The sequence below is a fragment of the Thermobia domestica genome, chromosome 8 (assembly GCF_964235325.1).
Source record: "Thermobia domestica chromosome 8, izTheDome1.hap1.1, whole genome shotgun sequence".
Taxonomy (NCBI): domain Eukaryota; kingdom Metazoa; phylum Arthropoda; class Insecta; order Zygentoma; family Lepismatidae; genus Thermobia; species Thermobia domestica.
In genome coordinates this window covers 270,854,379-270,876,866 of record NC_137461.1, presented here as the reverse complement: position 1 = coordinate 270,876,866, position 22,488 = coordinate 270,854,379, and the positions used below count along the sequence as shown (strand labels likewise).

The following is a 22,488-nucleotide window of genomic DNA, read 5'->3' as shown; positions in this document are numbered from 1 at the left end:
GGTAGTGAAAACAAGTTACTATTCGGTTCAAAATCTCTTGTCACGAATTCTGTCGAGGAATTTGAAGCTTAAAATATACAAAACGATAATCATGCCTGTTGTTCTGTATGGCTGCGAAACATGGTCACTTACTCTGAGGAAAGAACATAGACTGAAAGTATTTGAGAACAAAATCCTGAGACGAATATTCGGACTTAAGAGGAACGGGAATGGGGAATGGCGGAAACTTCATAACGAGGAACTACATAATTTATATGGTTTACCCAACATTGTTAGGGTCGTCTAGTCTAGGAGGCTTAGGTGGGCGGGTCATGTAGCTAGAATGAAAGAAAGTAGAAACGCTTTCAAAGTCTTAACTGGAAGACTAATCGGAAAACGACCATTAGGAAGACCTAGGCGCAGATGGGAGGACAATATTAAGATGGATCTCGCAGAGATTGGAATACAAAGTAGAAACTGGATGCAATTAGCTAAGGATAGAAGTCAGTGGAGAGCTTTTGTGAACGCGGCACTGAACCTCCGGGTTCCATAGACCATAGAGTTAGTTAGTGAAAATAAGTGTTTGGTAATGATGAGAGTTTCAATAGCACTTGTCCGTTTCCTAGTTGTAAACATAATATACACCTTCTGTACATTGTGCAGATATACCCCGCCGACGGAAAATAGTACTCACTTTCATACGCATTCATTCACTTATTTTATCCCTCGTAAAACATTTGTAATGATTTTACACTGGTACATCTACATTTGTAAACCTAAAGTAAAGTTCTATTAATTTGTATTTAATTCTGCCGCCTGCAGAAATTTATTCCTTACAAATATGTCTTTTCATGCAGAGTATTGAATTCTACCTATACATTTTCCAAAATGTAGTGTGCCAAATAAAAACTAATCCAGCGTCTTTATAACTATAGAAACCATGACGAAGTACTCTATCCAATAGATGTGCGCATACCTTCCGTCGCTGATACGCTCGTTCCCTACGGACGCACCCAGCTCGGGACTTCTGCTGCATTCCTAACCTGACTGTTAGATGGCATTCTTGCCTTTTAGTGGTCACGTAGCATAGGTTGGCTAGTGCTTTTTGCACTGATTAGTATTTTTTGTACACTTCTATTTACAAAAACATAAAATCCCTTTCAAAGACTAAATCCAAAAAGTGTGCCTAGATCTATCACAGTTCCCATCAGGTTGGCTGGTTTAAACTAGCTTAAAAAAAAAAAAAAAAAAAAATGCTTTAAATCGGGTGAACTTAATGGTAACCATCCGCATTACGTTTATCTACTTTTTACCTTTTAATCAAGGGGTCCCGTGTTCAATTCTCATTCAAACCACAATCCATCTTTCAAGTGTAAACCAAGTAGCGATTCGAGGTGTCCCTTTAAGCGAAAGTCTTCTCCGTGATAACCTTGATATTTCATAAGGATGTTAAGCCTAAACATACGAAATGAAACCAAATTATATATTTCTACTTGAATTAATTCCTGTTGTTTTATAAAGAAGCCAAGCTTGCCTCTTACTGATAGAAATTGGCAAAATTTATCAACTCCCTACGTAGCTTCCAACATCAACTTGGATTTGACTTTGTTTTAATTTTATTGAATGATATGTACATAACAAATTTGTAATTTAACACCTCAGTTTTAGCGTAGTGATTATGATATGTTGACCTTAAAATTTTACATACAAATACATTTAAAGTAATAACAGGATTTTCCCAATGGCTAAGGCGGGAGTTTCCCGATTTATATATTATTCTACTTGTGTAACCGTTTATGTGTTTGTCCTTTTGAAATGACTCTTGACAATTATATTAACAACTAGGCCTATGTAAAGATCAGTACAACGTATTTTTATCAGGAGTTCTTCGTGAGTGACTCGGCAATCGCATTTGTGACCAATTAGTCCCGGTTTCGTGTCGAAATGAACAATTTCTCTTGGATGTAAGTCGAGAAGCGGTTTGGATTCCACTTTAAGCTTATGTGACTCCTTCCAGCATAACCTTGTTGTTGCATAGTAACACCAAGGCGAAACAAACTAATTTCTGTCCATATCTAATATAAATACACAGAGTAAATCATTTAAACCAAAAAAAACTGTTTTTAAAAAAAGGTTTAAACCAAAAATACCTGGTTTTTTGGTCTTTTTTTTCAATAAAAACCATGATTTTTGCCAACCCTGGTTCCCATAGATCCATACAGAGAGAATACATAACTGCAGTCTGTAACGGGTGGTAGCTGGCGTATGTTTTTGAGGAAAGATGAAAGTAACGTTTTTCAGTTCAGCTGACTTATCTCTTCGATTTGCATATCCTGGGAAACTAGATGTTTTCTCTATTCGTGCAGTGGATATATTGTACGTACAAAGTAAACCCTGTGAACCCAACCGTCTGGCTATCTATCTTACTAACGAAGATGTAATGGCTACCGAAAGTCTTTCAAATTCACTTCAAACTAAGTTGTAAACAGTGTCCAGATTGAACTTCGAAGTATGAACAGAAACCTGGTCAATGTTCTTTTTTGACATTGTGGTACGTTATTAATTTGATCGTAACATATCTTTATTTTTTTCTTTTTCTGTGCGAAATCTTTTCGTGTGAACAACCTAACTTAAACGCGCTTTTTAATTTCAGGATTCGAAGTGGAATCTCTTGTAAGGATCTGATGCTGACCACAAAATTAAATTTTAGAGTTATATTCATAACAGTCCGAATTTTATTTATTTCTTATAAATAAATATTTATTTGAAAATATTATTATATTATTTTATTTTTTTTTTAATTTTAAAATATGGGTTTTTGAAAAATTCGGAATTTTAATTTTCTGAATAAAAGTAGGCCTATTTAACAAAAAAGATTCTATAATGTTAAATACCATTTGAAAGCTCTTTTCATAAGATTTAAAGTGCCTCCTTAACCAACGCCCTAGATTCTTAGGTCAGCCGCAAATGCCAATCGAACTAGCGTCACTCACACAATTTTTGGTTAAATTTTAGAAAATTGGGCTTCTAATTTCGAAACCAGTTCACAAATCAACTTGAGCTTTTCACTTGTTCCACACAGTGATGATAACATCAGAATATAAAATATCACTGCAATCTGTAAGAGTCGATCTGAAACCGTGTGTTAATTTGATGTATATATCTATAAATGATTGGATTTATTTTCTTATAGCCATCTTTGTTTACATGGAATTGCCGATCTTAGAAGGATAGACCAACAATATTAACATTGTCAATTGATGCAAGTTGTAATATTTGTATTCACTAATGAAACTTTTTTTTAAAAAATATTTATTTCTTTATTATGGTTAAGCTTGGCTGTGTTAGAAGTAATGTAGTTTATTAGCCATTTGACATTGGTGGATTCCTATTAAATAAGGAAACCAGTTGAGAATGATCTAAGAGCATTGCCAGAACGAACTTAAAAAGAACTATTTGTTTGCGGCAACTTGCTTAAAAGAAAGATGAAAGGCTATTTGTGTCTTATAACTAGAGGAAAAATAATTGCATATGGGAAGCCGGAATGCCTAAAAGCAAGTTGCTGGAGCTATGAGCCTAAACTTCTACAGGCTTTATACCAATTGTTCGATTCACTTTATTATTTTACTTATTAAACTATTCTTGTAATATATCTATCCATTTATGATTTCCTTGAGTACTAAATTTTTCCACATGTTTTGTTTATGAGTTCTTTTAAAAAGTTCTATGATATGTTGTTTTACGAAGACATGCTCAAAACGGAGGGCTCAAAATTGAAAATTTTCGCAAGATATAATCTCTCTATGACATCGTTCCCGAGATATGGCTCCTTAAATCTCCCGAATTCTGAACTTTTTTGGCCAATATCTCAAGAACGGTAAAAGTGATGCGAAAATGTCCATCACTTCTTTAAATAGTTTTTGATGCTCTAACAAATGGAGGGCTCAAAATTGCAAAATTTGCAAGTGACACACACATATATAGAGAATTCAGTAACGAACTTTTCAGTTTGATTGAATATGCAAACATGTTACTTAATTTCATTCATTAAGCAATAATTGGGTGTGGTTAGTTTCGCTTAACGTAATCTTTTGTGTAAATACATAGAATTTCGGTCTACTTTGTACTCAAGGCAAACCGAACAGCACAAAGCAATAGTTCCGTATTAACTGTTGTTGTAGTTTATTGTCTCTTTTCAGCACTTAGGTTTTATGAGACGTGGACCTACAGTTTGAAGTGAAGTCCGAACCACCTCAATGCGTTCAGAGTTCACTGCTTTCCTAGTGGAAATTGAACCCAGGACTTGTATTTTGAGAATCCATATACCTTGTTAAAATAGATTGCGTAATGAAAGTTAGAATTTCTAAATGCTAAATATCTGAAACGGAGCATTAACATACGACCCGTAAATTTTGACGGTTTGGACATATTTTAGTAGATGATTATCTTAGGCAGGGAGGTTAACGAAATGTTAGGATCAATAATAACATACCAAAATCATATTCACGAAGAAATTAACTGTCGACTAAAAGCAGGGAATTCGTCAGTTCAAAATCTTTTGTCGTTGCAAATCCTGTCTAGGAATTTTAAGCTTAAAATATATAAAACGATAGTCATACCGGCTGTGAAACGTGGTCACTTTGAGGGAAGAACGGAGACTGAAAGTATTTGAGAATAAAATCTTGAGACGAATATTAGGGCCCAAAAGGAACCGGAATGGAGAATGACGGAAACTTCATAACGAAAAACTACGTAATTTATACGGTTTGCCAAACATTGTTAGGGTCATTAAGTGTAGGAGGCTCAGGTGGATAGGCCATGTAGCCAGAATGGAAGAAAGTAGGAACGCTTTCAAAGTTTTAACTGGAAATCCAATCGGAAAACTACCATTACGAAGACCTAGGCGCAAATGGAAGGATAATATTAAGATGGATTTCGCAGAGATAGGAATACAAAGTAAAAACTGGATCCAATTGGCTAAGGATAGAAATCAGTGGAGAACTTTTGTGAACGCGGCATTGAACCTCCGTGTTCCAAAGCCATATAGTTTAGTTTAGTTTAGTTTATTTTAGTGACTGACCTCGGCTATGTTGCAAATTTGTCATTCAGCCATGTGGTCTTCGCGGGTGAAGATCGTAGGTTACTTAGAATGGCTAACAAGATAGTGCACAGCGAGGTCCGTGAAATAATTGAATGTGCAATCCTGATCGCATCCAACTATTGAAGGGTATCATCCACAGCAACTTATTCTTCCTCTTTCGAGAGAATAAAGCAGCGCCAGCAGGGGCACACTTGAAATAGAAAAGCTCTAAATTATTTATTTTTCAGAGTAGAATTCAATGATCCTAAAATTAACTTCCCAAATTATTGTTTGGGAACAATAGGATGAAATTAATTTGTTTAGAAGTGTTAAATTATTTTGTCCATAACGCTTTCATTTATTATAGCCGCAATTTATATTCTTTTATTTTGTATCGTGTCTCTTTCTTTCTGGTGTGATTGGAAATAGTTAAGTCTTGTAATAGTTCTTGGTCATATCGCATCAAATTGAATGTAGCTTATTTAGCACGAACAATAAGAACAAATATAGCAAGTAATAAAGTTAACACGTTAGCTCCCAAGGGTGAATTTTGTTGTTCACCGGTAGAGTACCAAACGTACATACTTACAGTATTCTGGTTTTGTTTTTATTTTTTTAACACATTGTTAATGTTGAAACATAATCTAAGGCAAGCTATGAATCCGCACGCATGAAAGTTGGGGGTCCGATCTTACCTACATGTGTGTGTGTTTTGTTTATGAGCAAGGGAATAAATTACAGCTGAACTGGCTACACTATTTGATAGTGATTTGCTCATTATTACATGTGCAAGCTAGCTTTGTGTGAGAAGTGTGGATGTATTCGTCTTGCTTTCAGTGCGAATAAGTAGTTCCTTTGTAGGATGAAAAACGAAGAAATATGCGCAGAACTTTATCTCATTAGTGGTACTTGTATAGTGATTTAGACCTTTCTGAAACTTGAGCAAATGACGGGGACTTCACAACACTGGCAACTTGTCAAAATAAATTAGAATAAATAATGAATCCATTGTTAAAATTTTAATATGTCATTCAGAAAGCAACGCATAGTTCCTATCGACCCTACAAAAACAGCAAACACTTATTACTTGATATTCACCGTTCCTCGCGGCGTTAATCACCAACATCTAACAACAAAACCTACACTGTAAATCTCTTCTATATTGTGTGTGATAGAAACAACTATTATAGGGAGCTGGCTTTAATGCGAGGCTGAGGAATTCAGAGTTGATTGACAGGTTTTCCACCCCGTCACCAAGAAACGGTCACTCGACGGTCCTGGGCAGGGTTGCCAGAGCGTTGTCAAAAAATTCAGCTAATACTCACTTAATTCAGAGTTTATGCATTTATGCAATCCCTATCGAAGATCCCTGTATACGTAGACACACGCAGATTAGGCTGTGATAACAAATGCTTCAGTTTTTTCTCCCTCCCTTCTTCGTCGCACTGCACTATGGCTTTCCTTATTACTTCTCTAACTTTGCTGTGTATAGTTTGCCCTCTCTTCCGCTGTGAAACCATTGTCAAATGAATAATAAGCAACAAAACCGCAACCACAACAGCACACAACAAATAACGAACTCACACTAACTCTTCAGAATGACATTCATGTGACAATTTTTTAACCCTGGCAACGCTGACATATAGAAGGAAGGTAAGGGAGTATTGCAAGAGTCAGGCAGAAAAATTGTTGAAATTTTTCCCCCTTTACCTCAGCCCCCGCTGGTAAACAAGCTAGCTCCCTATAATACAATTGTTTAACAATACATTCAGCACTTTACAGTGTAAGTATTCTAACGTCAACTCGACGAATTAGAAATTGTGGGTCTGATCAGACCCACATGGCAGCTAACGTGTTAAAACAGGTTATAAAATCTAGTAGAAATACGTTCATAGAGCAGTAAACTCATTAGTCACAGAAATATTGAATAAGTGAAGTGATATGTAAAGAACACACGGAGGTTACATGAAAAACACGGAGCATTACTTGTGTTAAATTGTTAGAAAAGTAACGTTTTCATGTTGATTCAACTCTATCGATCTATTGGAACCGAAACTGGCAGAAACCGACGATTTATGGTTTCATCCTGTAACCTACTAAACTGTGCTGAACTAGCATTATTAACAAATTTCTAAAATGGCAGCAGATAAGTACATTGGTGCTAAGCTCATGAAAAATACATTAATCCTGGTAAATGAGTTTTCTTTTTCTTTTTTTCTTTCTTTGAAACAGATCCGCTTGAGATCGTATCTACAAGTATGTTAGCATTAAGAATCTGGTTACTGTTAATCCATAGTACTGCTTCCTGTTCTAATCATCATTAAAATAATAATAATAATAATTAACAAATAACAAGATCTGTGTGTTATTATTAATATGGTTCCAGTATTGTAAGAATATATTCTATTTCCATCTTTATCTTTCTAGAAAAACCGAAGCTGTAAAATTTGCTATAACTTTCAACTTACCAATCTGATCACTGTAGAGCAAGAACTGTAATACTTAGCGAGAGATTACCTTTATTATTATTATTATTATTATTATTATTATTATTATTATTATTATTATTATTAATAATAATAATAATAATAATAATAATAATAATAAAATAATATGTATGTGTGTCTGTCATCAGCTCTTCTCATACAAACGAGTCATCTAGAGTTACCAAATGTTGTACATAGATGAATTTTCAACAGTTCTGGTTGTGTACGAAGTCTTTTTCTCGAGTTTCGGATTGAGAGGGGGAGATGTATGGGAAAATGTATGCACGTGTTTCGCAGTTTCTAAGAACGCCTTGCACGTATGCAACCAACATTGTTATTGTGCGGGCTTACATAACAACATAGGATAAATACGCGAAATTCTTTAGCTAGCAGGTATTCTTCTAATACAATTCCTACGGGAAGGAATGGGGTGGTTGTAGGGAAATTCTTTAGTTTAGAGCTACTGTTCTACAGAGTGGGCCAAAAGTCGCGAAAGAGGTATAACTGTGAATAACTTTTTTTTACTTACAACTAGTTTCCATTGATATTTCACAGACTTAAAGATCAAGGATGGGAGATTGTTTACACTTGTGTCGAATAGAATCCCAGGTAGGTATCCACCCTTATGGGACTTACAGATACTGGAGTCTGTGTGTAGCTATTGAAACGTGATCCCAACTACTGACATAAACTGGCCCTCCCGTTTGCCTGACCTCACTCTGCTTGATTATATTCTTTTTACCTATCTGAAAGACAACGTGTATGTAAACAAACCACAAACAATACAATAGCTCAAGGACAGTATTCGTGCAGAAATACTGGTTCTTGTCATGAATAATATGCTCATGTGGCACATCTCTGAGATTATATTTCACACATAAGTGTAAACAATCTCCCATCCTTGATCTTTAAGTCTGTAAAATATGAGTGGAAACTAATGATAAATAAAATAAGTTATTTACAGTTATAACTCCTTCGCAACTTGTGGCCCACCTTCTAGTATTTGCTCAGCGTGTCAACGACATGTTCCATGTCTGGTTTTTTCAATACATTGGAACCAGAAGTGATAAGGCTATCGGTTCTAGTTCCAACAAATCCCTGTAATTTGGAAGTTGCCCTAATGTCACAATATAATACGGAACACTCTTGTATTTAATGTTAACTCACCTTCATATATATTGTGCTAATGAAATATTTCTTTTGTTTCTAGGTCCAGATTGTTAAGAAAAATAATAAGTGGCAATGTAAAATGTGTGGTAAAAAGCAGTCGCTTAAAAAGGTATGTAATGTAGTATTGTATTTTCTACCACAGTGCTTAACAACTTACCATGGGCAACGCCCAGGAATGTAAAACCACTTTAATAGCTTCTCAACTTATGCATGTATAATATTTGTTCAGCTAATTTCTTTGTCGTGTATTCTCAGTTAGGGATAGGTACATCTAATAAGCAAAATGAAACCAAACTTGTTCAGGATTAAATAGTTTGAACACGACTGAACGGAAGATATTGTTCTCATCTATCTCGAACTCACTTTTTTCATGTATCTCTTTAATTAAAATGCATATCCTAACGGGTAGCAGGGGAAGGGATTCAAAATTTATTTAAAAAAAAAAAATACATTATCTCACAAGCCCGTCGAGTTAGAAAGTCGGTAGATAAACTCCTCACTGTATGTAAGCAGACAGGTGTCCCAGTGTTTTGGAAAATTCTGCTTTTAAGAAGGAAACAGGTGAGTTTTGTATAATTACTTTCGCTACATTAAAATTTACGTTGTCTGTTGTTTGTGATCACATCACCGGAAAATATTTGAATCGTTTGAAATGAATTTTGAAACATAATGAATACCTACCAGTGTAACGTGGGTTCCTATCACCACGACATGGCGCGTCCTTAGGTTGCGGATCGAGGAGAAGGCCTCTAGATATAGAGGTTAGCTGCGAATATACTGAATAAGCAGTCGCGGACACGACAAGGAGTGGTCCTCCAGCTTGGGGGTTTGGGTAAGGCTAACAGCCTCATCCTGTAAAAAAAAAAAGACACTTGTTCAGAAACATTTACAAAAGCCTCGGAAATAGTAAAAGTAAAAGCATTCGGGACATGTATAAGGGGATCAACGAATTTAAGAAAGGCGATCAACCTCGTACTTATATATTAAAGAAAGCTGACAGAACGGTTCTCACTAATACGGATAGCATCTTAAATGGATGGAAAGATTTCTTTGACGATTTGCTGAACACACAACCAAAAACTAATTTGCGTGGAGAAAAGGAGATACACACCGCAGAACCGCACCGGATAGAAATAGAAACCGCTGTAAAGAAATTAAAGAAACACAAATCTCCGGGTGTAGACGAAATTCCAACTGAGTTAATTTTAGCTGGAGGCGAAAAATTGTGGAACAAGATACACAAACTTATTCTTCTTATCTGAAACAAGGAAGAATTGCCACAATAGTGGAAAGAATCAATCATTGTTCCAATTCACAAGAAAGGCAACAAAACTGACTGTAATAATTATCGAGGCATTTCTCTTCTGTCAACATCGTATAAAATCCTTTCAAATATTCTGTTAGCAAGATTGACCCCATACGCAGATGAAATTATTGGAGATTATCAGTGCGGATTTAGACGAAATCGATCAATTATCGACCGAATATTTACATTCGCCAAATACTCGAAAAAAAAAAGTGGGAATACAATACCCCGGTACATCAACTATTTATTGATTTTAAAAAGGCTTACGACTCGGTTAGGAGAGAAACATTATACAACGTTCTGACAAACTTGAAATACCGAGAAAGCTAATTAGATTAATTAAGATATATTTAAATGAATCCCAAAATAAAGTCCGAGTAGGAAATTTTTTGTCCACGAGCTTTCACGTCGAAAATAGCCTGGAACAAAAAGATGTGTTGTCGCCATTATTATTCAACTTTGTTCTGGAATACGTTATAAGGAAAATCGAAGATAGCAACCAGGGCCTAGAGTTGAACGGTATTCACCAGGTTATGGCATGTGCTAATGATGTAAACTTAATAGGGGATGACAGGAGAACAATAGAAAGAAATGCAGAGGTCTTATTAAACGCTTGCAGGGACATGGGTTTAGAAGTAAATGCAAAGAAAACTAAATACATGGAAGTGCGTCGGGACCGTAATACAGCAAATTATGGATGCGTTAAAATAAAGTGGATATTTACAAATATCTAGGATCAATATTAACAGACGAAAATCATATTCACGAAGAAATTAAATTAAAAGCAGGGAATTCAGTTCAAAGTATTTTGTCGTCGCGAATTCTGTCGAGGAATTTGAAACTTAAAATATATAAAACTATATTCGTGCTTGTTGTTCTATATGGTTGCGAAACATGGTCGCTTACTCTGAGGGAAGAACACAGACTAAAAGTATTTGAGAACAAGATCTGAGACGAATATTCGGACCCAAGAGGAACGGGAATGGTGAATGGGAAAAACTTCATAACAAGGAACTACGTAATATATACGGTTTGCCAAACATTGTTAGGGTCATCAAGTAGGAGGCTTAGGTGGGCAGGTCATGTAGGTAGAATGGAAGAAAGTAGAAACGCTTTCAAAGTCTTGACTGGAAGACCAATCGGAAAATGACTATTAGGAAGACCTAGGCGCAGATGGGAGGACAATATTAAGATGGATCTCGCAGAGATAGGAATACAAAGTAGAAACTGGATCTAGTTGGCTAAGGATAGAAGTCACTGGAAAGTTTTTGTGAACGCGGCATTGAACCTCCGGGTTCCATAAGCCATAGAGTTAGTTTAGTTAGTTAGTTAATGAATACCTACCTCAAGCAGTATTTTTCGTGTATATACGATAATTCCGAAGTTGCAGGTGCCACGGTGGTGTAAGTCTATCAACTGTACGTATAACTTCGAAATATTGCGCAAGGAACATATTTTTACTACAAAATTATTTGCCTTGTTTTCCTTTTGTCTTATATTTCTCTCATATTCAGAGTCTGTCTCTCAGAGTTCAACTTTGGCATTCTCGACTTTAATATAGGGCAATAATATATTCAGTATTCATCTTTAAATTAATAAGAACTTTAGTTTTCCTATTAGTTATGAACTATAAAGGTGTGACAAATATATATATAAACGGAAGCAGTTGCAGTAAATTAACTAGTGTTATGTTGTAGCACCATCCCTTCCCTTCGTCTGTATGAAATATGGACTCGCCTGACCTTGGAAGCCCCAAGTGATGCATCGTTCCGTCAATACATGTAATCGTGCTGTGTCGAAAAGTGACTAGATTGAGAGAGTAGAACAAAGGATTAACATCAAATTTCATGTGAAGCTTAAAAACCTGATGCTGGCAAAGGCATACAATGATACTTGAGTGTCTTGAGTACAAAGTCTTAGCTACCAGTGCACCAGTCGCTTCCAAGCCTTCGCGAAAATGTAGATCGAGTTTAGGGTGAACTCTTTCAAGGTGCCTTGTCATCTCCACAATAAATTGTTTATTAGAGAAGCATTACGTTGTGAAGTTTTGCGTCAAACTGGGTAACACTGCGAGTGAGACCCATGACATGAACAAGATTGCTTATGGAAGTGGTGCGATTGATCGATCAAGTGTTTTTGAAAAAAATGAAATGAAATCTTTGAGTTTTACGTCACACGGTTATGCCGGTTAGGCTAAAGGAGACGGTGATGATGGGTAATGAATGAAATGGTGGAATGAAGAAAGTGTGAGAAAACGGGAGAGCCCCGAGAAAACCCACGCACACGGTGTTTGTCCACCACCAAGTGTTTTTGAGTAGCACAAGTTGTTTCGGGAGGGAAGAAACGAAGTTGAAGATGGGCAACGGTCAGGACGCCCTTCAGTGCCAAAAAGTGACGATAAGTTACTGATTAAGCATGTAGATGATACGAGGTAAATTAAACTCGCCAAAAACGAGTCGCCCGCGTCCGTCCAGTAATCACGACAATACACCGAGCCACACTGCCTTTTCTGTTACGGACTTTCTGAGCAAACATGGCATCACACAGCTTCCCACAGGAGTCCAGATGTCGCTCATGTAGACTTCTTCTTGCCCGACTGAAAGGTCATGAAAGAACGGTACCACGGCTCGGTCCAGACCATTCAAGAGGCCGTAGGAAGGAAACTAAAGAGCATTCCAGTTTCTTCGTTTCAGGGGGCGTTCAGTGATTGGTAGAGTCGCTGGAAACATTGTGTTGATGCAGAAGGGGCATATTTTGAAAACTAAGTCGATGTGTCAAAATTGTAAAATTATATATATATATGTAATCAGCCCTTCTACTTTTCGTACAGATCCTGCAGGATCATGTAGGCGTGAATAAGGTTTCAGCTGGTTGCATGACTCGACTGTTGGGGTCAGAACGAAAGCTGAACAGAGTAGAAACTTGTAAACTTTGTGGCGACCAATTTTACCGTAGGTTAAGAACAAGATGAAACTTGGATTCTGTACTTTAACCCGAAAACGAAGGACCAGTTTGTAAAATATCGCAGACAAGAAGAAGGTTCCCCTGTAAAAGCTCGCTTTGTTTCTTTTGTGGACGAGGTGGTTACTTTATTATCATTATTATTATTATTATTATTATTATTATTATTATTATTATTATTATTATTATTATTATTATTATTATTATTATAGGATAATCTTAATGGATTACCTACCAAAAGGGAGCCACAATTAATCGGAGTACTATTCCGAACTTAGTGCGACTGTTACGACAATTAGTTGTCAAAAATCATCTTGGAAAGCTGCATGCGATATCTTTATTATAACAAGACAATTAAGGCTCCATACGCCCACCAAACAAAGAATATTTTAAATGATTTGTGTTGGTAATTGCTTCTACATCCTCCCTACTCGTATGACCTGGGACCTAGTCATTACCATCTGTTTCCCTAGTTCAAGAAACCTTTACTTTGTGTGCGTTTCCAGAATTTGAATTGTGTAAAATAGTCTGTGAATAGGTAGATGAAAGACACTCCAAAAAAAGTTTATTTGAAGAAGGTTTTAAATAGTTAATTTCATACTGAAACAGATGCATACAATTAAGTGGATATTATATTGAGAAATTACAGTGTAATATAGGTGAAAACTAGTAAGTAAAGTAAAATAATAATAATAATAGTCCGAGAAAATTCTAAATAAATAAATAAAATTTCGAGAACTCTGGAAACATCTCTCGTAGAGATATTATTGGTGGTAATTCTATATAAAACTGTAGTAGTATAAGTTTATTTTAATTTAATTTATGTAAGTGCAGCTACATATACAATTGACATCAATATAGGGTTATTCATAAAGAATGGTGCAAACGTTATTTATTTTGTACTGAAACGACATACAAAAGCAAAATTGATGGGATAAAAGGTAGGAATATTTAAGTTTTATTGTCTGAGTTTTGTACAGAACACATCGAAACAGCTAGAGGTGCTTACAGCTTAGTTGTGCAAACAGGTAACAATGAAAATGGCGACCACGAAAGTAGAGCGTGGTGTTGTGTGATGAAGTTTCCACGAACAGAATCCGGCGTAACAGTCTAGAGACGTTTTTGTACAAAATTTAAGGAATAACCACCGGATAGGAATTGCATTTCAATCTGCCAATGCATCTCTGAGGCAATGACAAACATAACCAAAGATACGTTGGGAAGCATCTGGCTAGAACTGGATTATCGATTAGTAGGGGCACGAGTTTTTCGCACTAAAAGCTTGAAAATTTCGCATATCGTTTTACATATTTCGCGTTTTGTCGCATTTTCCAAATGAAGTTCGGATTTTTGTAGCTCTTGTGGAAAAGATATTCTATGTCATTTTTACGATTGTTTCTTTTATCCAGATCACTACAGACATAAACTATTACTTACCTAAAAAATACAATGAATATTTCACTTACAGAAAATTATATTTATACACCCTGTTTCAAAAAGAATATACGTATTTCGAATGCATATATTTATTAAGCTTTAAGACATACAAATATGAAATTTTACATACACATTTACGAACCTCTCAAGTTCAAAGTACAGTTCAAAGTTCAAATTACAGATGTTCAGTATGTCCTTCACGTCACGACACGAACAATATCACATCGATACTCAAATTCCTTCCATACTCGGGCAAGCATGTCCTGCGTCACTGATGTTATGGCAGTACGAATCCGGTTCTTCAACTCTTCCAGGTTCTTTGGGAGTGGTGGTACATAAACGTTGTCTTTAACGAAACCCCACAGGAAGAAGTCACAGGGTATCAAATCCGGCGACCGTGGAGGCCAGCTGAGACATGCTAAGTCGACAGCTCCTTGACCAATCCAACGGTTCGGTAGAGTTTCATTCAGATATTCACGCACTTGGCGACTCCAGTAAGAGGGTGCCCCGTCTTGTTGAAAAATGAAGTTGTGTTCGTGCAGCCTCGGAAACAACCAGTTTTGTAACATAGCGAGATACTGCTGACTGTTAACCCTGTTTCCATTAAAGAAGATGGGCCGTAAACAGATGATCGGGATATCGCACAAAACACATTGACTTCGGGCGAATCTCGTACATGTTCTACATGGGGGCATGTAGGTTCTGTAGGCTCCAAATCCGAACATTCTGTTTGTTTACCTGACCACTAACACGGAAAGTCGCTTCATCATTGAACACGATGTGTTGTGTAAAAGTGTTATCATTGTCAATAGCATCCAGAATCTCGTTACAAAATGCCACACGTTTGCGTTTGTCATCAGGACACAGAGCTTGTAACAGCTGTAACTTGTACAGCTTCATAACCAACCGACGTCTCAAAACACGCCAAATTGTTGTTGTTGGCACTGTAACTCCTTACTGGCACGACGAGTTGGGTTTGAAGGATTACGTTGGAAAGCAGTTTGAATTCGTGCAACATTTTCTTCAGGAACACCAGGGCCGCCAGGACTCTTTCCTTTACATACACATTCTGTATCTACAAACTGTCGATACCATCTGCGAATGTTCCACCCATTCGGATTCGGAGGAGCAATTTGGTATCTCAACCTGAAACGTCTTTGCACTGTAATCACAGAATTGCACTTTGCAAACTCGAGAACACAAAATGGTTTCTGCTGCGGAGTAGCCATTTTAAACATATGATGGTTACAAGCAAAACAGAAGACAACTGACGTCTAGCAGCTATTAATATAAACTAGACTATGTATTCGTTTCTCCAATAGCCGAGCCGAGTCACAGCGATCGATAGTTTGGACAAAATAACTTTTCGTAATACGTATATTCGTTTTGAAACAGGGTGTATATTAAATCAAACGGAAGGAAAATCAGTAACTGAACTTACTATGAGAAGGAAATTTTTCCAGTCTTTTGAAAACACGCTCTCTATAGCCAAAATGTACCGTTCATGCCACGTTCTACCATTCTGTCACAGGGTGTCTACTGATACTGGAAATACTGAAAATATACTGGAATTTTGATCCACAGACTGGAAAAATTATGAAATATACAAATATTATAATTCTTTATAATCTACCCTGTATTCTTGAACTCCAAAAGTCCAGGGTAATAATAATCTTGCATTATGACTAGAATAGAATAATACCAATTATTTATACAAGTTATAATATATTTATATAATACAAATAATGCTCTTGGGTCACTGTATTAGACCTCCGAGCAGGATGTCTACGAGCCATGAAACTCATGAATTGAGGTTGTTGGTCAAAGGAAAGTAGTGAAATTGAGCTTCAGATCATGAAAAAAGTGATGCTATAGAACAAGAATACTTATGTAATGCAGTGCAGTTACTGGCATAATAAATTGCGATTTTCCCTAATGATCCGGCGTTAAGAGGTGACGCCATCTCTCTTGGGGTTGCAGATAGACACTACTTCCGTCTTTCTTCAGTTTCTGCTTTGCTTTTATTTTTCTTCTCAATACCTCACGTATAACAACAATGGATGCATTTTATATTATATGCAATGCTTCAAGTACAGTATACAGGGTGCAAACTGTTCAGAAAGTCAGTAATAGTATGCCCAATGATGGAAAACTGAGGGCCAGTTTTAATGCTTGGTATGGATGTGGCACATTGCTTGTGTAAAGATTTCAGCGTTTTCATGAACAGCTACATATACCTAATCATTTGTATTTCAAAGAAAACAAGGCTAACTAAATTTATTAGAAATAAAATATTAACTTGATAGTAAAACAATTACAAACCTAAAATCATCAAGAGTGTGATTATTCCTAGAGAACTTAAAAAAAGCATTGTATTAAATACTGGAATTTTGCTGATAGTTACATTGAACATACTGGAATTTTGAAAGTGAAACTCAGTAGACACCCAGTGTCAGCGGAAAACTGACGTTTTTTAATTAATGAAAGCGTATTTTTAAAATTTCGTGTTATTTCGCGTATTGTTAAAAATTTCGCGCAAAACTGCCAATTTCGCGTTTTATCGCATAATGCAAATTAATGAAAATACGCACATAATATCATAAAACATCAAGAAACTGATAATTACTTAATTCTCACACATTTCGTTTTATCGCGCATTGCGAAAAACTCGTGCCTCTATCGATTAGTCGTTTCAGTACAAAATACATACGTTTTTATTTTACACCGTTCTTTTTGAATAAACCTACTACTATCCGAAAATGTATTTGAAAATGATAGTAAGCTCTGCAACTTACGAAGTAAAATATACCCAAATATGTTCAATCATAACAAAGTTATTAGCATATTATATATATATATATAAAGTGTCCATGTTTGCTAATAAGGTTGCAGGTCTTTCTGTAGGGTCCAGAGATAATTTTCGCGTTGTAGTTAGAATGGTATGTTTATCCATGCCACGTCTTTTTTTTTTTCTCTCTCTTCTCCAATTTATAGTGTTACGCCCTTTTTAATATTTATTTTTTTCTGTGCAGGTATACGGACAAGGAAGTGGGAAAATGTGCCGAGAACAAGTACAGCAGATGAACGCTAATGCTGGACTGAGAGTGAAACTTGGTGTTTTGATGTCCGAAAACGAAAGTAATATAGGATATCAAGGAGAGCAACGTGAAGAAGCGAACGTTGTTAAAAGGGAAGGTGAGTATGTTTTTATAGAATGTTAAGATACGACAAAATAATTGAACGTATAGAGGACATTATAATTCTACCAAAAGAAAAAAAAATGGTACGAGAAAAGAAATATTAATACTACAATTAAGAAACACATTAGAGAATCTAAGTGGCATTGTAGTTGTTACCTGCAAGTAGAGATGCAAGGGCTCGGAAAAAAACCGGCTTTTTTGGAAAAAAACTCGGTTTTTTCTGCTTCGCTTTTTTGCTTGGGAAATTTTGGGCTTTTTTCAAAATACTGCTTTAAATTGATAAAACAGACTTTGTATCGCTTCTCTATAACACAAAAAATCATTTAATTAGTGGTTGATGCTCATAATAATATAAAACATCGGAAATAACCTATGAATTTCGAAAAAATATTTCAGACAATTTTTCTTCAATATATTTACATTATAAATTCCACAGGATTAACCAATGTATATAATAAGAATTTTTAACCTCCTATATACAAAAGTAAGCAGAGTTGGCAAGAACTGTGGTTGTTTTTGAAAATGCCAAAAACCCATTTTTTGGGGGATGTTTAAACCAGGCTTTTTTGGTTTAAACCAGGCTTTTTTCATTTAGATTTTTTGCTTTATGTATTTATATTACATATTCACAGAAAGAAGTTTGTTTCGCCTTGATGTTATTATGCAACAGCGGGGTTATGCTGGAAGAACTCCCATAAGCTTAAAGAAGTGCGGTCAGTAAATTTCTTAAGTTGAGAATCTCCCGCCCTAGCCATTGGGAAAATCCCGTCATTACTTGAAATGTAAGACAATAACGGGAAAATCCTGTTATTGCTTTGCATGTAAAATTTAAAGGTCAACGTACCGTAATCAGTACGCTAAAACTGAGGTATTAAATTACAAATTTAGTACGTAGATATCATTGAAAGTCCAATCCAAGCTAATGTTGGAAGCTACGTAGGCAATCGATAAATTTTGCCAATTTCTATCAATATATTTAAGCAATCTTGGCTTCTTTATAAAACAACACGCATTTAAGCATGCAGAAATATACAATTTTGTTTGTTTCGTATATTTAGGCTTAACATCCTTACGAAATACCGAGGTTATCAAGGATAAGACTTTCGCTTAAACTGACATCCGAACCGCTACTTGGGTTACGCATGAAAGAAGATTTGTGGTTCGACCGAGAATTGAACATGGGACACCTTGATTAAAAGGTGGAAGGGAAATAAAACTATTGCAGGTGGTTTGATATCTGGAAACGTCACCATGAAGTTCACACGATTCGCATTTTTCATTCTTTTTATTTTTGTGGTTTAAACCAGTTATTAAAAAAAAGTTGGTGTAAACCAGCCAACCCTAAAAGTGAACACTTCTTTTTAAAGAATACACAAATAACTAGCAAAATAGTATGTAGTATTTTTACTTCAAAATATTCCATACCCTCTTTTTGAAACAAAATAAAATTAAAATAAAACATAAGAGAAATACTTAGATTTATATAATACACTTAAAGGCTGCACATCTAGAGCTTTTGGTTCTGTATATTCTTGAAATTCTAGAGTTAAGTTTTATAGAACCACCATCACAGTTTACCCAATCCTCAAGTTTTCTGAATTTTTAACAAGAGGGATTCAACATATCATTACGGAACTCCCCCCCCAAAAAAAAAAAAAAAGACTACGGAATATATTTAAGTTAAGCTAAATACAACTGCACAACAAACATGACTGAGTGATTAGCTTTTGCGCTTCTATCGGGAAGTCCGGGATTCAACCAGCATTCGACCATTCTGACAAAGCTTTTCTTCATTCCATCTGTGAATGTAGAAATAGTGCGTGTACTGTGAGTTGGGCGACTTCCTTTTTTATTGTTTTTAAATCGTTATTATTACTAATTACCAGCAGTGACGGTTTTGCAAAGGTTGGGGGGGCGGTCTTTCGGACTGAAGCCCGTTCCCCAAAGTTACGGAATGTCTGCAAGAAACGAAATATCTATTATTTATGCCTTTACTCATAAACTTTAAGCTCCCGTCAAATAAAAATTACGAATGTTTAAAAAAACTAAACATTAGTAAGAAACCCTTCCCAAATACTTTTCTAAATCCGCCACTGATTCTCAATATAAAATGATTTTAAAGTTGTATCCGGAAGATTATTGCTAAACATATAAACGAAACGAAATATTATTTATGCCTGTACTCATAAACTTCAAGCACTTCCCAAATAAAATTAGGACTTTTAGGAAACGAAACAATCAGAAAACCCCTCCTAAAGTACTTTTCTAAATCCGCTACTGATTATTTGTATAAATTGGTACCGTATTCAAGATTGTGTCCGGAAAATTATTGCTAAATCACTTCACAGCTACAGTATAACAGAAATGTGGAAGTACGGTTTGACGGATATATTGAAAAACGTACGCTTTGACGGATAAATAGAAAAACGGGTAAGTTTAACTTTTGCACTAGAAGCTAGAGTACTAAAAGCTCTTAGAAATGAAACACGGATGACAAACTAGAGAAGAAAAAAGATGTCATAACTCAAAAGTTAAAATAAAGTTAAATAGCCTCTACAATTACCCTCAAATACTACATTCTTCATGTTAGCTTTAATTCGTAAAACATGTGCTCCATCCATCTTGATGGTGAATTTCAGAGCGAAATATCACATTCAGGTCATGGAATTCTTATCTAACTATAGAATATACTATAAGAAAGCTATTTAGATAGAAAAATCATGAAGTTGAAAAAAGCCAAAATTTCCAAAATTCTCGTTTTTTTCCCAAAAAAGCCGGCTTTTTATGTGAAAAAAAAACCATCGATTCAAAAAAGCCGGCTTTTTTGCATCTCTACCTGCAAGTGAAAGTAATGCAACCACAATACCTCAAATGTCGTTTTGGTTACCTATGATATCAAGTGACTGGAAATTATTGATCTTGGTGAACTTTTTTTATTTGTCTGAATTCCGTTTGGCAGGCAAAGAAATGTACCATAAATCAAGGAACAAATGCAAAACTATTTTCGATTTCGTATTTTTAAAAATCGTGCTTACATTTTGATTCTTGTTCAGGAAACATTTTATTCTGAGCCTCAGTCGGTTGAACAAAATCAAAGTCATAAACGTGTATTTTTGGGTATGATGATAGTTTCAACATTATTATTCATAAAATCCCTTCTTTCTTTACTGTCTTATCGTGTCAAGATTTTTTTTTTTTTTTTTAATAAGAAAGTTGTGGTTAAACATGTGTTTGAAACGTTTTCCCTTCGCATATAGCAGCCACAATAAATATTTTATATATAGTTACAGTGAAGTTTTAGTTTACTCATAAAGAACTAAAGACCATGCCACTAGTAAAAAGTGCTCACACTTGGACAAATTTCCAGTTGCTCTTTTTACACTAGTTCGATAGTGCTGATTCCAATAAAACTATTCTTAATCACATCTGTTCATAGGGTCTCAAGAAAAATTGCCTCAAATTTGGGATATTTACTTATATCCCAAACTTGAGATCACTTTTCTAGGAACCCGATGGACATATGTCTAAAAATAGTTCCATTGGATTTAATGCTCACAAATTAGTACAGGGTGTTTCAGTCAAGTAGTCTCATTTCCATTTTATTACTGGAAGCAAGCGAAATATGATGGAACGCTCTTAGTGATAGCGTCGTGTACGCTGGAGTTGAAAGTTTGTTTTAGCATCTAGTAACACATGAAACCAATACGTACTTCAAAATTGCGCCGTCCGTAACGTCGGAACAGAAATTGCTTGTTGTACAGTGGTATCTTGAAACGAAATCGCCACTACCATGCAGAGAATGTTCACGAAGGAGTATAAATGGCTATATATGTTCCTGATAAAAGGTTTGTGAAGCAATTCCATGCCACGGGGAACGTGACAGGAAAGAAAGAAAGGCGGGAGTAAGCCTTAACGTTCGCACATCTGGAAACATCGAAGCCATTCGTCGCAGTGTTTTGGACTCTCCAACGAAGAAATCGTTGAAACCTTTGTCTACGGAAAGTAATGTATTGTTGACCAGCACTTGGCGTTTCTTCGGCAATATCTGCAGATGTTCCCCTACAAAATTCATATATTCCAGGGACTAACGAGCGCTAACCGTGTTAAGAGGGAGATGTTCTCACGTGAATTCGGTAATCACACTGAACTGGTGTCAAATCGATTTCTGATGCTCTTTGATTCCACCCATCAGCTCTGACTTGATTCCTACGATTTTCTCCTATGGTGATTTTTGAAGGAGAAAGTGTTCGCTAGGGCTCGTCATACACTGCAAGATTTGCGGACGCAGTCATTGACTGCTGCATATTTCTCGATAAAGAGATCTGTAGACGGGTTTCCCAGAACTTCACGATTCGCATACAGGAGGTTCGCAATAGACGTGGGGGATACGTTGAACATGTCATACATTCTGTTCCCCAGGTAATGAAACAGAACAGTACACTTTACAGTGATGCTTTGCTTATTTGTATGCGCTAATTCGTTTGGTCACAGCAATAAAATGAAAAGGGGACTAATTGACTGATACACCCTGTACAAAAAGTAAAATTGGAATTGTATCCAATCGTTGGTACTTTTACTATTGGCACTGATACTAACTTTGAGATCATTCTTCTTGTGATTGATATGTTTCCATACAGTTTCATCGGATTCAACATACTCAAGTGAGTATAAAAATAGCAATTAGAAATGTATTCAAGTGTAGAAACTTTTTACTAATAACATGATCTTTCTTTCTTTTTATTTATTTATTTATTAATTATTTTTTTTAACTATACTGCTGTTCCATGAAATCTACTATAGTTTCAGAACAGTTATTGCTAGTACTATTGAACTTTACACTAAAACATTTTTGTAGTTGAATGTTAATCT

General features: G+C 35.8%; 1 protein-coding gene across 2 annotated transcripts in view; it reads left to right on the top strand.

The window, feature by feature from the left end:
• The window catches only part of LOC145693625 (uncharacterized), a 65,702-nt gene that overhangs the window by 1,105 nt on the left and 42,109 nt on the right, over positions 1-22,488 (top strand). For both annotated transcript variants that reach the window (XM_081769783.1, XM_081769784.1), the window contains exons 2-3: positions 8,756-8,824; positions 17,452-17,614. In XM_081769783.1, the coding sequence (XP_081625909.1) occupies positions 8,756-8,824; positions 17,452-17,614 (232 nt within the window). The remainder of the gene's footprint in view (positions 1-8,755; positions 8,825-17,451; positions 17,615-22,488) is intronic.